We start from the raw sequence: 14,503 nt of genomic DNA on the forward strand, positions 1-14,503 counted from the left end.
TTTTTTACCTTCCTTTCGTTGTATTTCAAAACTATATAAATAAGTTAGTCTTTGTTCAAACCCCCTGTCTTTTGTATATTGAAAATTCGTGACAGTCGAGATAATCTTCTTTTTTTACCCTCAAGTAATATTAATTAATGGGTGTAGAAGAAAATTGGTATTTTGGTAGATATCTTCTCAGTTTATAATTACATAATATTTTTTTAAAGACCCCTCAAATATATTAAGATGACGAATGCTCATTTTCGATCACATATCAGAGTGGGTTTAAAATATAAATTAACCAAATTAGACAAATGATGCTCTGCATATGAAAGCCCTATAAAAATATATGTAAAAACAATAATAATTTTGGATAATTTTCACAGACGTGAATTATGATGTTAAAATGATAAGTGATGAATAAAAAAATATTAAAAAAAACATCAATCCGTTGAGTTTGAGAAGGGGGAAAGTAGAGCCGCCATATTATTGCACCTTCTTCTCGCTCTTCTTGGGCTGAAGCATGGCTATGATGTTGCGCAGGACTCTTCCCTGTGCGATGGTCACGCCGTAAATGTAAATAATAGTCATGATGTCGTTATGCACGTATAATCAGTTTATGAGGCATGCCGGTTAAGCGAATCCGTGTGTATCAAAAGTAGTCAGTTTTCAGAAAAATCACTGTAAATATTACTCTATTTTTAATAGTAATTCGGGTTCTCTAACCATGTGAAACTTTTTACAATTGATATATAAGAAGTTGCACAATGTGATACACTATGATTTCACAAGTGTTTCCTATCCTCTTAATATATTTAATTTTAATACCAGAAAACTGACTTTAATTGAACATTTAACATGCGCTGGAAAGATGACATGGGTATGTGGACAAATTTGTCAACTTACATGTTATTTTGTGCTATTCAACATTAATATCACTAAATGAATTTATGCAATGTTTTTGTCATGGTTTTAGCTGAAATTCCTTTGAAAGAAAGACAGTGTAGACCCGAAAATAGCTGTAGAAAGAGCAAAAAATGACGGTTTTAGTTTGCAAAACATAGCATTAAAATTCAATATAGCAGAACCTACTTTATGGGCGCTTGTCCACTACCCAAAATTTTACCATCCGGCAGTCCGGTTTTGAAAAATGAAAGCAATTACGACAGTTTAGCGTGATCGAATTTACGCGCAACGTGTTCACGCACCGATCTAGAGCTCCAATCTGAAGAAAGATGGACAAAAGCACAAGCCAATCATCATTTTAAAATGCCAACTGACGTGCCGGACGGTAAAAATCCATGTAATGGACGAACGCCCTAAGGGTTTTAAATCCAAAACTAATGATTTTCTATTCATGGTGGGCGTTTTAGAAACATTTCAACAACCTTGAGCTAAAGCTTTAGTCGCTCGCATTTAGACGCTTGTCTGCAGGTAGGATAGAGGATAGGGACGGTAAAAGTGAAAAATACATCACAAACACGCAGACCAATTTAAAAAAAATCTTTCTTGAATTTATTTTGCACTTGCCGAGAATCGAACCCATGACGCCAGTTTCGCAGTCAAGCGTCTACCCAACTATACCACGGCGCCTGATATAATTCTATATCTTGTACATTTGGATTAACAAGCATGGAATATCGAAGATTGATTTAACCATATATTCTTAAAAAAAAAATAATGTTGGAAATGATTTATAACAAATACAAATCAACAATTTGAAAACCGAAAGCTATAGAACCAGACTAAAAAACTTAACATCACGCGGCTAAAGCCTTTGCCAAACGCCAATTGACTTTCATGAAGGGTCACCCCGTGGCCTAAAAAAACAATGAGTATCATTATTACCTCACCAAACAAAACATTTCATGAAAAACAAAAACAAAAATCGATCAAAAACGGTAAAAGATATAATGAAACCTATTTAAGATTATGTATTTTGTTTAAATACATAATCATATGTAGCAACCATAGATATCTCTGCAGCATAGATATACCACTATGTTGCCGCTATCAATGCTAGTAATGTGGTACTAATATGTTCAAGTACTGACTATCGACATTTTGTAACTATTTATTTTTATGTTTTCTTGCAAAGGCGACATAGGATACTGTTGTAAAAATGGTTTAAGGCTATTTGTTTATATTCCACGATCTGCGGTACCAACCGACCAGATGAACAAAGTGTCAATCCCTCACATTTGTAGGCGAGCCACATTTAAGCCGCATGAAAGTTTTGAGGACCGCTGTCCTAGCCTAATTAGTACTCTCATTTAAATTTCAATGGGGAAAAATGTTAAATCAAACACATTTATTCATACAAGCATAGTTTTATTACACCTTTGAAAGTAAATACATATTTTAATGTCATAGAAGTATATGTACACATATATTTTTCTACAACAGAGTTAAATAACATTTAACATTTGATTTACAGTAGTTGAAAGTGTTCGGTTGTAAATATAATTCTTACGCATATTACCGAGTAATATTTAATATATATTCTATTTAAGGATTACTATCAATTTTTGGGTTATTTTAAATACACATTTTTTCTAATTATCTTATATATTTGTATACATTTAAAATTCTTATTGTAAGATTAAATACTGATATCTTCACGTACATGCACACATTGTCCAGTAATGAAATTATGGTTCTTTTAGTAAGAAATACATATTAACTTACTTATATAAAATATATAAATATATATGTATAGATTTGTAATTATTCAAACAGTTGTTACATAGTACATATTGATCATATTGTCAAATATTTAGGTTAAAAATTTTATAAGGTTATAATTTCAGATAAACTTCAGTAATAAATAACAGCAACAAAAAAAAATAGGAACAAATAGTGCATAATACAATTATATAACTCAAAAAGAAAGAATGCGATAGTGACAATATTTAAGTCTCGTCTGTGAAAAAAAAGTATACCAACAGCATTGCATTTGAACTATAGAGATATTGTATACATCGTAACAAAATACATATAACTTTTCTCAGACCACCTATTTTGTAAAATGTAGGCTAACACGCTAAATGAAAGTATAATTTTAAAAAATACAATAAAAACACTTTTTCGTAACATATTTTATTTTGATTAGCATGTGAAGGAATAATGATTATTTTAATAAAAACATGTATTGTAATTTCCGGAATGTTTATTCGGTGAACTGATAACATAATTTTTCCATCACCTTTATTATCAATATTCGAAGCAGTAACTTTATTATTATCCATTTCACAACATAAAAAAGAATGTTGAATAAAATATAGCGTATTTTAAACAAAGTAATTTTATAAGATATACCGATATTAACCGAAAAAATGTGATTTCTCATTCAATCAAAAGCTCTTCATGACTTAAATTGACAAATCCCCTGATAAACATTTTTAAAAAATAACAAAATATTAATATTTACATTTTATTCTGTTATTTAAAATACATTTTTAAATTTTGGAAATATATTAACAAAAAAAAAACAGCATTATAATAATTTCTTACAATAATTCACTTTTGGGAAAATTATATATTTTTATCTAAGATACACATCACGCGCTACCAAATGATAATTTTATATTTTAGATGCAAGGGTAGCCTGGCAATTTCTCGCTAGGCACATTCATTATGGCAGCAGATTCCGTGTATGATCATTTATTTTGATTCATATAGTTTTGACAATTAAAAAATATATGGAAACTCCTTTGTGCAAAAAATTATAATCGATTTTGTCTAATTAGGACTCACCGGGATTGAGATATTTAGCCCTGGTAATATATTTTATTCTCTATCGTTGAAAATTCTTCATAGAAACTTCCAATCTTCTCGATGCTCAAAATTTTGGAGATGTTTGAAGGTTCAATCTCGCAAACATTTGAATTACATATGTGTATCATACAATTTCAAACTTCCTATCCCAACTATGAGGAATATTATCCCAACTAAGCAATGTAAATTAGAGTTTGTTTTTATTTGGTTTCCGTTTGAGATTTGATTTAAATAAGCGGTAACCCAGTTAACCAGCATCCCGATTAAGAAAAATAGACAAATTGTGAGGAAATTCTTTAATATTGTATTCCAATTTATATTAAATATATATTTTGTATCTTATTTCTAATGAAATGTTGTACATATAAGAAAAAATCAGGAATTTATATATTTTATTTATGAAAATGTGATGTTTGATTTTATGGCAATGAATCGAAGTGAGAAAAAATTGGGATAAAAAATAAGAAAAGTATCTAGTATACCTTAAAAGGAAGAGAAAAAAATGCATTTCTCTTTAAAACATAACTAATTATTTTTGGATTTGAATTCCTGATTTTTCCCGTTGTCTTCGCATATCGCTCACTCCTTTCAAGAACGTCATAAATCAAAAAACTTGATTTTTCAGGAGAATGTTTTTAAAGTTTAAAAATATAATACAATGTATTAAAAATAAATATCAAGCGACTTATTGAACTTTTTACTGTGCAACAGATCTTTTTATGTAAAACCTGAAGGTTTTTTCTCCATGCGAAAAATATTTAGTATATTTAAAAAAATAATTAAACGATATCTTTTCTTCAAAATGCAAAAACAACACTTTCTGCCCTGTAGCGGGTAAATATTAAGTTAAAAATATGCAGCTTTTGCTTGGATATAGTACATTTTCTGGGCATTCCAAAAACATGCACAACTGAAAATTGACGATTTTTGATTTATGACATTCTTGAAAGGAGTGAGCGATATGTTTAACGTTTGTAAATGTCATATTTCAATCTGGAAAAATAATATTTCATTAATATTGATCCCTGACATTTCTTATTTAAATACTTGATGCGATTCCACTCCTTAATCCAACTTAATTATGCCTAACATTCCTTTATACATCTAACTTAAGATAAAATGACTAGAGATATAAGGATAAAAGAAACACTAAAACCCCAATAAGTCAGATGCCTTTTCTTAAATTGACGATCAGACTAATTTGATGATTACATAAAATGGGATCTTCACATTTTAATCTATGACTGAAAATGAATATCAAAAAATTTCATAAAAAAATGTTTACAATACATATTTAAGTTTATAAGTACGTTAATTGAAATATATAGATTCTAGCATTAGTTTTCTTATGTTATTAGTTTGCTTATGACATCCAAGATATTATTTCTCCAAACTATGGGAGGCTTGGGGAATCAATTATGTAGGTAATAGTGACTCATTTTCGACAAAAATGTCCCTTATTTTACAATTTTACATCTAGTATTGGCTACTATATTTTGTGTTTTTAACACAAAGACTATATAAATTAATGTCAGGGTCCTAAGTGGTAATAAAATTACTATAGTATATATTAATAAAAATAAATAATAACAATTATTATTTTTTTAAAAACATGTATAAAATTACAATTCAGATAACTACTATAAATAAATTCTGCTGTGTTATGGAAGTCTGGTTAAATTTCTTCTTAAGTACAATACCATAAAATAATTGTGTAAATAATTCATCTGCTTTTATTAACTTTCTCAAAAATAAAACTCTTATTTATGCCATGTAAATACAGAATTTAAGCCGGTTAAATTCACAATGATATATTTATAAATCTTTATCAATACATACACAACTATGTTGTATTCTAGTCATTACAAATTACAGTTAATTTAGGTGAACTGACATGTATGTATAATGGGTTTATATATTGCAAGGTTTTAATGACTTTGAATACGTTGATTTATAATTCAACGTAAACAATACTAATTTATGACTTAATTTTTAAATCTGTTTATGTTAAAACATGTAATATAGCCATTATATTATAGTTAATTGAAAAAGGGCATTATGAGTTTTTTTTTTAATTTAAGTTCATACCACAATTTATAAATTCATGTGCAAATTTATCTTGACCTCAACCATGAAAGTATAAAAAAGAACATTAAAAAATATGTTATATACAGGGTCTGGGAAAGAGACCTCCAGCATTTAGAGGAGACGCTGTGTGAGTTGTGATGGGGATATGTTGGTACAGGAGGCATCGATCTATAACAGTATACGTGCCATTTTTAGTAGACACAATTTATTGTGAAGGAGTACCAACTTAACCGACATGATTCTGTTCCAGAAAGAAAAACTATTCAAGTTTGGGTATCAAAACTTTAAGGAAATAGGTTCCGCACTGAAAAGAGAATTGCGTAACCTACCTCAGACAGTAACAAGGCCGGAAAATGTGGCTTACGTGAGAGCATCTATCCAGCAATCTCCAAAGTGTTCAGCATTTAAACAGGTAGCTTCCCTAGGATTTTCTGATAAGAGGGTAATTAGAATCCTGCATGGAGATCTTCACATGACTCGTACAAAATAGTAACTACCCAAGAATCAAGTGAGACAGATTTTAAAACCCGCAGAGCTATGTATGAGGATATTCTTGATTGTGTGGGAGGTCTTTTTGACGGACCCGGTATTACATAAATAATACATGATCTGCACAATCCCATTACAATAAGTTACCATTTAAGTATTAGAAATATATTATTTTCTAACATCCATTATTATTAAATCCACCATAAATAAAATGCCTAATTCAATATGGAATGTAGATATGAGGTAAAAATTAATGAGCGAATAAACAAGTGGTTAAGTTGTCGTTTCCTTTGTGTCTCGGGAAGTCATTAATTTACAAAGTGCTGGCATCATAATCAGGTATGTGTTGGAGGCTAGGTTCGTCAGATTTCCAATAGTAGTTTGGAGGGCCGGCACTGAAGCAGTATTTAGTGGACAGAGGCTGGTCATTTTCCACCCAGTACATGAGGTAAAAGTTGCACATTTCGTCCTTGTTGGTAGCCCTGCAATAATTTTTATATTTTGTAGCCATTTGATATGCCAAAAAAATTAAATTAGCATCCTTAAGATGAGTGAAAAATATCTATCTGTTAGTATACCCATAGAGCAGCACATCTCAAATAGAGTATTTTTATCCACTACAAATTTTCATAGCTATAAATGCTAAAAACATATGTTTATTTTAAAATATAAGACAAACTAAAAATGCAGCCATATTAAAAAATTTTAAACTAAGGTGTGGATTTATTGACTTTTTACACTAGATCCATTACAATATGGAAGTAAGAGATGTTCTTTACCCTCACCATTTTTTTAAAGGCGTGGATGTAAAAATAGAGTTTATTTAATAATGACATTATATACAACATTTTGAGTGTGTCCAAATACTTGTTCACAAAATCTGGATTATCTCCAATTACAGGAGTTATTTTCATATTATTTTTTTGACATCTCATCAAAGATGTAAATGCTTAGACTTCCATATTCTTCTTCATCTTTGATGAGATGTCAAAAAAATAATATGACATTATATTATTATAATTGTACAAAACTGCATTTGTAATTTATTTTTATGCTGAGTTTTGATACTTAGGTCAAATATGTAATTCCAAAATAACAAAACTGGATTTTCTTAATTTTTACCCGTTTCACAAGGAATTTACGTAGATGGTATTAAAACATGTAAACTTTATGTGTCACTAACTGTAAAACGAGAGTTCAAGTTTATAAACTTTCCACATAAAGCGTGTTAATAATAATAATAAAAGAAGCAGATTTTGTATATTATTTTTCTTGTTTAAAACTGTCTTATAGATCCGGGTTGTTTTTTTATGGTCCCGACATGTCGTATCATACAAAAAATAAGGTTATTTGTGCTGGACACAATTAGTCTACTACTTGTCTCTTACCCAATTAGAGTCCACCTATTCCGGTTGCTCTGCATGGTGCAGCGGGCGGCCAGGATGTCTCCGAGCTGGATGGGAGTGGTGTCCAGCACCGGGTAGAACATCTGTGGAGTCAGCGGGTTCCTCTTCCCCAGTAGAGACCAGACATCTTCACCCTTCTCGTTTATACGCACCCTGTATCCCGACACCACTTTACCTAGAATTTAAAAAAATCATTTTGCACTTATTACGGTTTTTATCAACTTTTAACCCCGTAGCCGTTCACTATTGCCTGACAGTTATTCTGAGTCATCCATGAGCCATTCTGAATCACCCATGAGCCATTATAAGGCCATCTGAATCAAGTCCTAAGAATTGCAAAAGAAACTGATATAGGATGTAATAGCGTCTGGTAGACCATATTCTTCGATTTCAGTCGGAAATTGCCTGCTCAACTTCTGTTTTTACATATGTGTCGCCTAATTTCAAAATCCGCCAGATCCATGTAAGTCGATTTTACAAAAAATGCAAAATTCTCCGGGTAACATATATGTTTCAAAGATTTGTCCACCTATAGATAAAATATTATGAAATAGAGAATTTTCCCATTTTTTGGATTTTTTTTTCAGTAATTAAAAAAAACACGAGACACAAGCCGATAACGACGTCATCTTAATTTTTGACCTATCCTCGCTCTTTGATTGGCCGATATGGGTCAGAAAGCAAGTTTCATAAATATAGCAAAATTTGAATTACAACACTATTTTTAAGTATTTTTTAGTAGGGTTTGAAGTATGAAAATATTATAAACAATTGAATCCACAATTGGCATTTAGATAGAGTATTTATTTTTAAATCTTATAAAATAGGATCTGGCGGATTTTGAAAGTAGGCGACACATATATAAACTCCAAATCACATAAGCACACTAGTAAATTATAAAATATTTTGAATATAATTTCTTACCCAAGTTATGTGTATGAGTCCTGTAAGCGAAGGGATAAATAATTTTGTTTTCGTTGACTTTACAAGATGTTTCCATATGCTCCAGCTTCATGGGAGCAATGGCGCCACTGCTGCCGAGCAGAATCACTCCAGCTAACTTGTTGAGCCTGTAACGAAAACAAAACATAAATAATTATATTTATAAAGTCTGCCAATATAGTTTTTTGCCAACATCATTGGTAAACGGCAATATAATTGTTTTTTTTTTAAGTTTGACCTTGAACTGAGCATTTCACACAAATAAGAGAGAGGCTAACCCTCCCTCCATATGACTCTTACCTAGTTAAAATCATAATTTTCTATAGCAGGTAATTACCTGCACTCAAAAACCATGTGCCAAAGAACTCAAAGCGAATGCAACCATATTCATATTTTTTTTTTTGAAAATTTCAAAGACAATCAACAAAACAATTTAATCTATATACGTCTACATTGAATATATAATAATAAAAAAATTACTACTAACTACTGTAATATAATATTCGATATAAAACATAATACAAAAAATGACAATAACTAGAACTAAGACGTTTGGTAATATTCTCATTAAAATCTTTAAAGAAATATGAGGTATAACTTTGATCCATTAATGTGTATTTAAAAATGAACAGCAAAAATAATAAGCAAGGAGCTCCTACAAGATCCCCTCCTTGAGCCCCTTCTTGGTCACTCTTGTTTGCAAGAAATTTTACACAAAACTAACACAACAAGCCTAACAATATGTTATGACGTAATGATGCCAGATTCCTCTAGATAAATATCACTACGCCAGGTGATAACTGCTCCAATATTATTATTTTTTAATTTATGTCATACTTATTTTACATGTATTTGTTTAATCTTCTTTTTCTTCATAAATTATATTTAATATATAAAGATTAAAAATTAGGAATGAAAAAATAAATCAAAATATATCTATATTTGCATTTACATGCTATATGGTTTTTAACAACAACAAAAATGCATTTTCACAATTTAAATATATAATTTTCTCTCCCCAGGAAATTGAACCCGGGGCCTCCAGCACAGCAGCTAAAAGCACACCATTAACCATTACACTACAGAGACGGACACATAATTCAATTGACAAGACACAATAATGTATACATTAGAAATATTTAATTGAATAAAAATAGACATTGTTGTTGTATCTAACCAACTTGTTTATTTATCATATCAAATGTGTTTATTATTATGATAATTACTTCTCAAGTATTTACAACAAACATTGAAATGTCTAAGTTTAAACGAGAAGGCTAGTAACATTGTCATTCAATAGTATGCATTATGTAGAATATCAGTCTTATAATACAATGTGTACTTACGGCTTTTCTGTATAATGAAGGAAAACACCTGAATTGTCAGTTATTCCAGCTGTAATAACAAAGATTGGATTTAAGTTAAATTTGTACATGCACAGTAAGCTAGGATTGAATCTATGGACTGTACCAGGGGAATTTAAAACAATACCTATGAAAATGTCAAAAAATTAAAATCTCATATCTCTCAAAAGTAATACCCTACTTTTATTTATATTTTTTGTGATATATAATTGTTTCATATTATTGTTATCATTTTCCGTATCTATTTTCTGTCATTCTTTTTAACTAACTTCTCTTTCACACATTAAACGAACCTTACAAGTCACACTCTCAACGTGTGATAAATACACTGACGTCAAAATCGTCACACTGATAGTTTTATAAGATCATTTCTTTTTAATTCTCAGTATACTTGACAAGACAAATAGTTTTTTTATTAATTGTAGTAGGACAGCTGATAAAACAATTCAAACGTAACCAACAAACAATGGTGTTTTATATACTTATAAAAGAGATCTTTAACTGATCTACATATACCGAAATATGTGTGTATGTAATACATGTAGCACCATACTAGTAATTACTAATCTGAACAAAGGTGAATCGATAACAAGCCACAAGCATAGAGATTTAACCAAAAAAATGGTGCACGCTTAAAGAATGTATGTGAATTAATAACATACTTGCTTCATAACTAAGTAATGGTTGAATTTACCATTTTTCAATGTCACTTCAGCTTTGCACATATAAAAATTTTTAAGAAAGTACCGTAATATGTATTTCAACTAACCATCACGCCCCAGAGGCAGGCCGAGGCAGGAGGATAAAATGGCCCACCACTCTATCTTTGAAAACATTCTTCGCCTCTTCCATATTCATGCATCTCCTCATACACACCCATGGACGATTAAGACTCCAGAGCTGTCCAAGCCCAAGTATTAATTATACTTGATAATGTCAAGTCTTCCTCAGCCTTCCTAGCATTCGCCTTTGCAAATGAATTTGTGTAATATATTTGTTTTACTGTACTTTCCTCACTCATTCGTTCCATGTGTCTAAACCATCTTGACACACCTCTTAATTTTATTGGTAATACTTATCTCAGCTTTGCATTCTTTCCTTATTTTGTTATTCAAATATCTATCATACATCCTTCTACCACACATCAGAGAATATTGTTTTAAAACATTCTGTGCATCGAACACAGGTCCTGTTTCCATACGAATATTGCCACCATAACATTGCAGACATAGTTTTACGTGTTTAGAAAACACGAAGAAATAACATATTTATGATGTTTAAAAAGAAAAAAATGATTTTGAACAAAGTTATGGGTTTTCGAAAATTCTCGAATTTATGACATTATTTTATACATATTGAACATGTTAAAATAATTCATTATGAAATACAGATACGTAATTAAAGATTTTTTATATAAACGCAGTGTTATCTTGATCGTTTACACGTGAAGGAAAGGTGATCAGCCCTCCGCTTCATGTACCAGTCCAGGGTAATATTGAATAAATATTACAGTGAAAAAATAACTTATATTTTTATTTTACCCCCCTTGGGAATCGAACCCGGGACCTCCAGAACGGTAGCCGAGCGAGCTGACCATTACACTACGAAGGCGGACATAATTGAATAAATAATTACCATAAAACAATACCAGCATAACAACAGAAATATTCTCGAATTTATGACATTATTTTATACATATTGAACATGTTAAAATAATTCATTATGAAAGACAGATACGTAATTAAAGATTTTTTATGTTTCTCATAAAGAAAGTACCAATAATGGTTCAATTTGAATGAAAACTTAGAATAGCTAAATACGCTTGTTATGATATTTTAAACATATGTTAAACTTGAGAATAAATGTATGTATCAACTCATTTGAACACCTAAAACACCTGCACGGAAAAGGGTTATTTTGTTTACTTTAAGTAGTGCGTATAATGTACATAGCGTAATTTATGTGAGAATTTTTTCATAAACATAATTTTAAAATTATTCTCACAGTTATTGATATCTTACCGGGGAATCGGTGCATATAGTGAACTTGGAGTACCAAGTACTGAATGGGAGAGTCTCCCCCAACTTGGAACCCAACGCCTTCGGGCAATGTTAATGTCGGAGCATCCCTAGCCCAGGCGTATATGATCTGTAAATATAAGCTCAAAATAATCATAAAATATTTATGTAAATACTATAAATTCATAAATTATTCTCGAACCATATCTACAATTGTTATACAAGGCTTTAAAATAAGAGGCGATAAAATTTTAATAGTTTACAGATTTCATATGAAGTTATGAATAATATAGAAAGTATAACGCGACTTGTTTCAATGTACCTTGATATGGGACCATAGTAAAATGTACGATGATAAGAAAAATTTACATTTTATCAAAAAACGTTTACAAAAACCATTAAAAAAATAAGTGGCAAACATGTTTTTTGAGAACTTTATTATAAAATACAAATATAAAATATTGGTAAAGAAATTCAGATACATGTTAGTTTTCACTACATTATTCACATGTGTTGCCTCCGTGCTCTCCACAGATTGGATGTCCATCGTAAATTTTACGAATGTCCCGTAATCTAGGTTTAACAAATATTCCGAAATTAAATTTTTAATATGGTTAATTTTTCTACCTGAGAACCTTCTCCACACGGGCTGGCCTGAGTGGTGTATTCATTAGCACCCTCGGATTTCTGCATTTCACCGCAATTCCTGAAAAAATAAATATATAAAATATATTACCTCTCGTTAAGCTTTAGACTGTAGAGATGTGACTAATGGGAAACTGCTACTTTTTCGGTTACCCGATTGAACAGTATTTGTTATTTTTTCTCCGTTTCTATTTCTTTCCGGCGTAAGTTTTGATATCAAATTGTCAAGTACATTTGAGAGCTTTAAATATGTAATACACAGTCAAATTTGTGCACTAATTGACACAATTACTACACTTAGGACGGGAAAGCTATTTCTATCTAAAGATATCACTTCCTTTGAGAACCAATAAAATTGATAAAAAAAAAGTTTATCCAGGATATGTTACATATAAAAATTTAAAAAAATATCTGATTAATTATGATCACTTGGAAATCGAACCCAGTTAGAAATTAAACCTAGGCACTCGATAAGTTTGTATTACCCCTGCATCATAGCGGGTAATAAAATTACACTTAACCTTCATTTAAATGCAAGGCGTCATAGTGGGTTAATTCCATTCAGTTTCAAGACCGCTATTTAACCGAAATTATGGAATCTTAAATGAAAGTGGCTTAGCTTAGACCTGCACTAACAAATAGCAAGTAATTCACTAATAATTTTATTATAACATAATTATAATGTCTACCGGTTTCGAAGCTAACTGCTTCTTTATCAAGACTGATTAATACTAAGAGTATTAATCAGTCTTGATAAAGAAGCGGTTAGCTCCGAAACTGGTAGACATTACAATTATGTTAAAATAAAATATTTATAGTGATTTTAAAACAATAATAATAATAATAAACCCCTTATCCGCACCCCGATGGTGCATAGGGCACTGTATCATATTAACGCAGTGTTATCTTGATCGTTTACACATGAAGGAAAGGTGATCAGCCCTCCGCTTCAGGTACTAGTCCAGGGTAATATTGAATAAATATGACAGTGAAAAAATCAGTTATATTTATTTTACCCCCCTTGGGAATCGAACCCGGGACCTCCAGAACGGTAGCCGAGCGTGCTGACCATTACACTACGGAGGCGGACAAAACAAAGTTACATTTAAATAATAAAATGGAAAATCACAAAGTTAGTGCTCAAATATAAATTAAATTCACTAATGGTCTAAGCGATTTGTAAAAAATTAACTTAAACTTTGTATGAAGTAAAAATATTGTTTAGTCAAATTTTAACAGAACTCAAATGAAAGATATATTTCGTTAAAATATGGATAATATGAATATAATTATGTGTTCATATCTGACATTAGACAATCCCAATACCGCAGGCATTTCAAAAGAGCATGTTGCTCTATCATTTTCCATATCATGAAGATGTTCAGTGACTTTTCAGACATGTGAGTAAATAAAACACAGCATTGAGCAAATAAAAACACATGTATTTGCAATGTCACAAACAGTTCTGAAGAAGATTTACCGACCATTTCCAACATCCTGGAATATTCTAGGTAGGTGTACAGTTTAGCAACTCTTAGTGAAGGTATTTGTAACAAGTGGTATACAGAAGAGCAAATATAATACGTATGTGTTACCATTTCACATGAGGATTACTTTACATGATAAAATTTATAAGTTTTTCATTACATCTTATTACTTTATGGTAGACATATCTAGTTACTGATCATATTTGATATGTACATACTGCCCATTTTCTTCTAACCCTTATCCGCACCCAACGGTGCATAGGGCACTGCATCGCATTGATGCAGTGTTATCTTGATCGTTACTT

General features: G+C 30.7%; 1 protein-coding gene across 1 annotated transcript in view; it reads right to left on the bottom strand.

Moving 5' to 3' along the window:
* Positions 1-2,306: 2,306 nt before the first annotated feature.
* Positions 2,307-14,503, bottom strand: part of Phm (Peptidylglycine-alpha-hydroxylating monooxygenase) — a 31,650-nt gene continuing 19,453 nt past the window's right edge. The window contains exons 4-9 of the mRNA XM_088274607.1: positions 12,694-12,772; positions 12,070-12,196; positions 10,031-10,079; positions 8,667-8,812; positions 7,725-7,917; positions 2,307-6,818 (exon numbers count right to left, since the gene is read on the bottom strand). Coding sequence (XP_088130733.1) covers positions 6,650-6,818; positions 7,725-7,917; positions 8,667-8,812; positions 10,031-10,079; positions 12,070-12,196; positions 12,694-12,772 — 763 coding nt within the window. The 3' untranslated portion in view covers positions 2,307-6,649. The remainder of the gene's footprint in view (positions 6,819-7,724; positions 7,918-8,666; positions 8,813-10,030; positions 10,080-12,069; positions 12,197-12,693; positions 12,773-14,503) is intronic.

Source organism: Brachycentrus maculatus, unplaced genomic scaffold (genome assembly GCF_059751285.1).
Source record: "Brachycentrus maculatus isolate JH-2025_06_01 unplaced genomic scaffold, ASM5975128v1 h1tg000004l, whole genome shotgun sequence".
Lineage (NCBI taxonomy): Eukaryota > Metazoa > Arthropoda > Insecta > Trichoptera > Brachycentridae > Brachycentrus > Brachycentrus maculatus.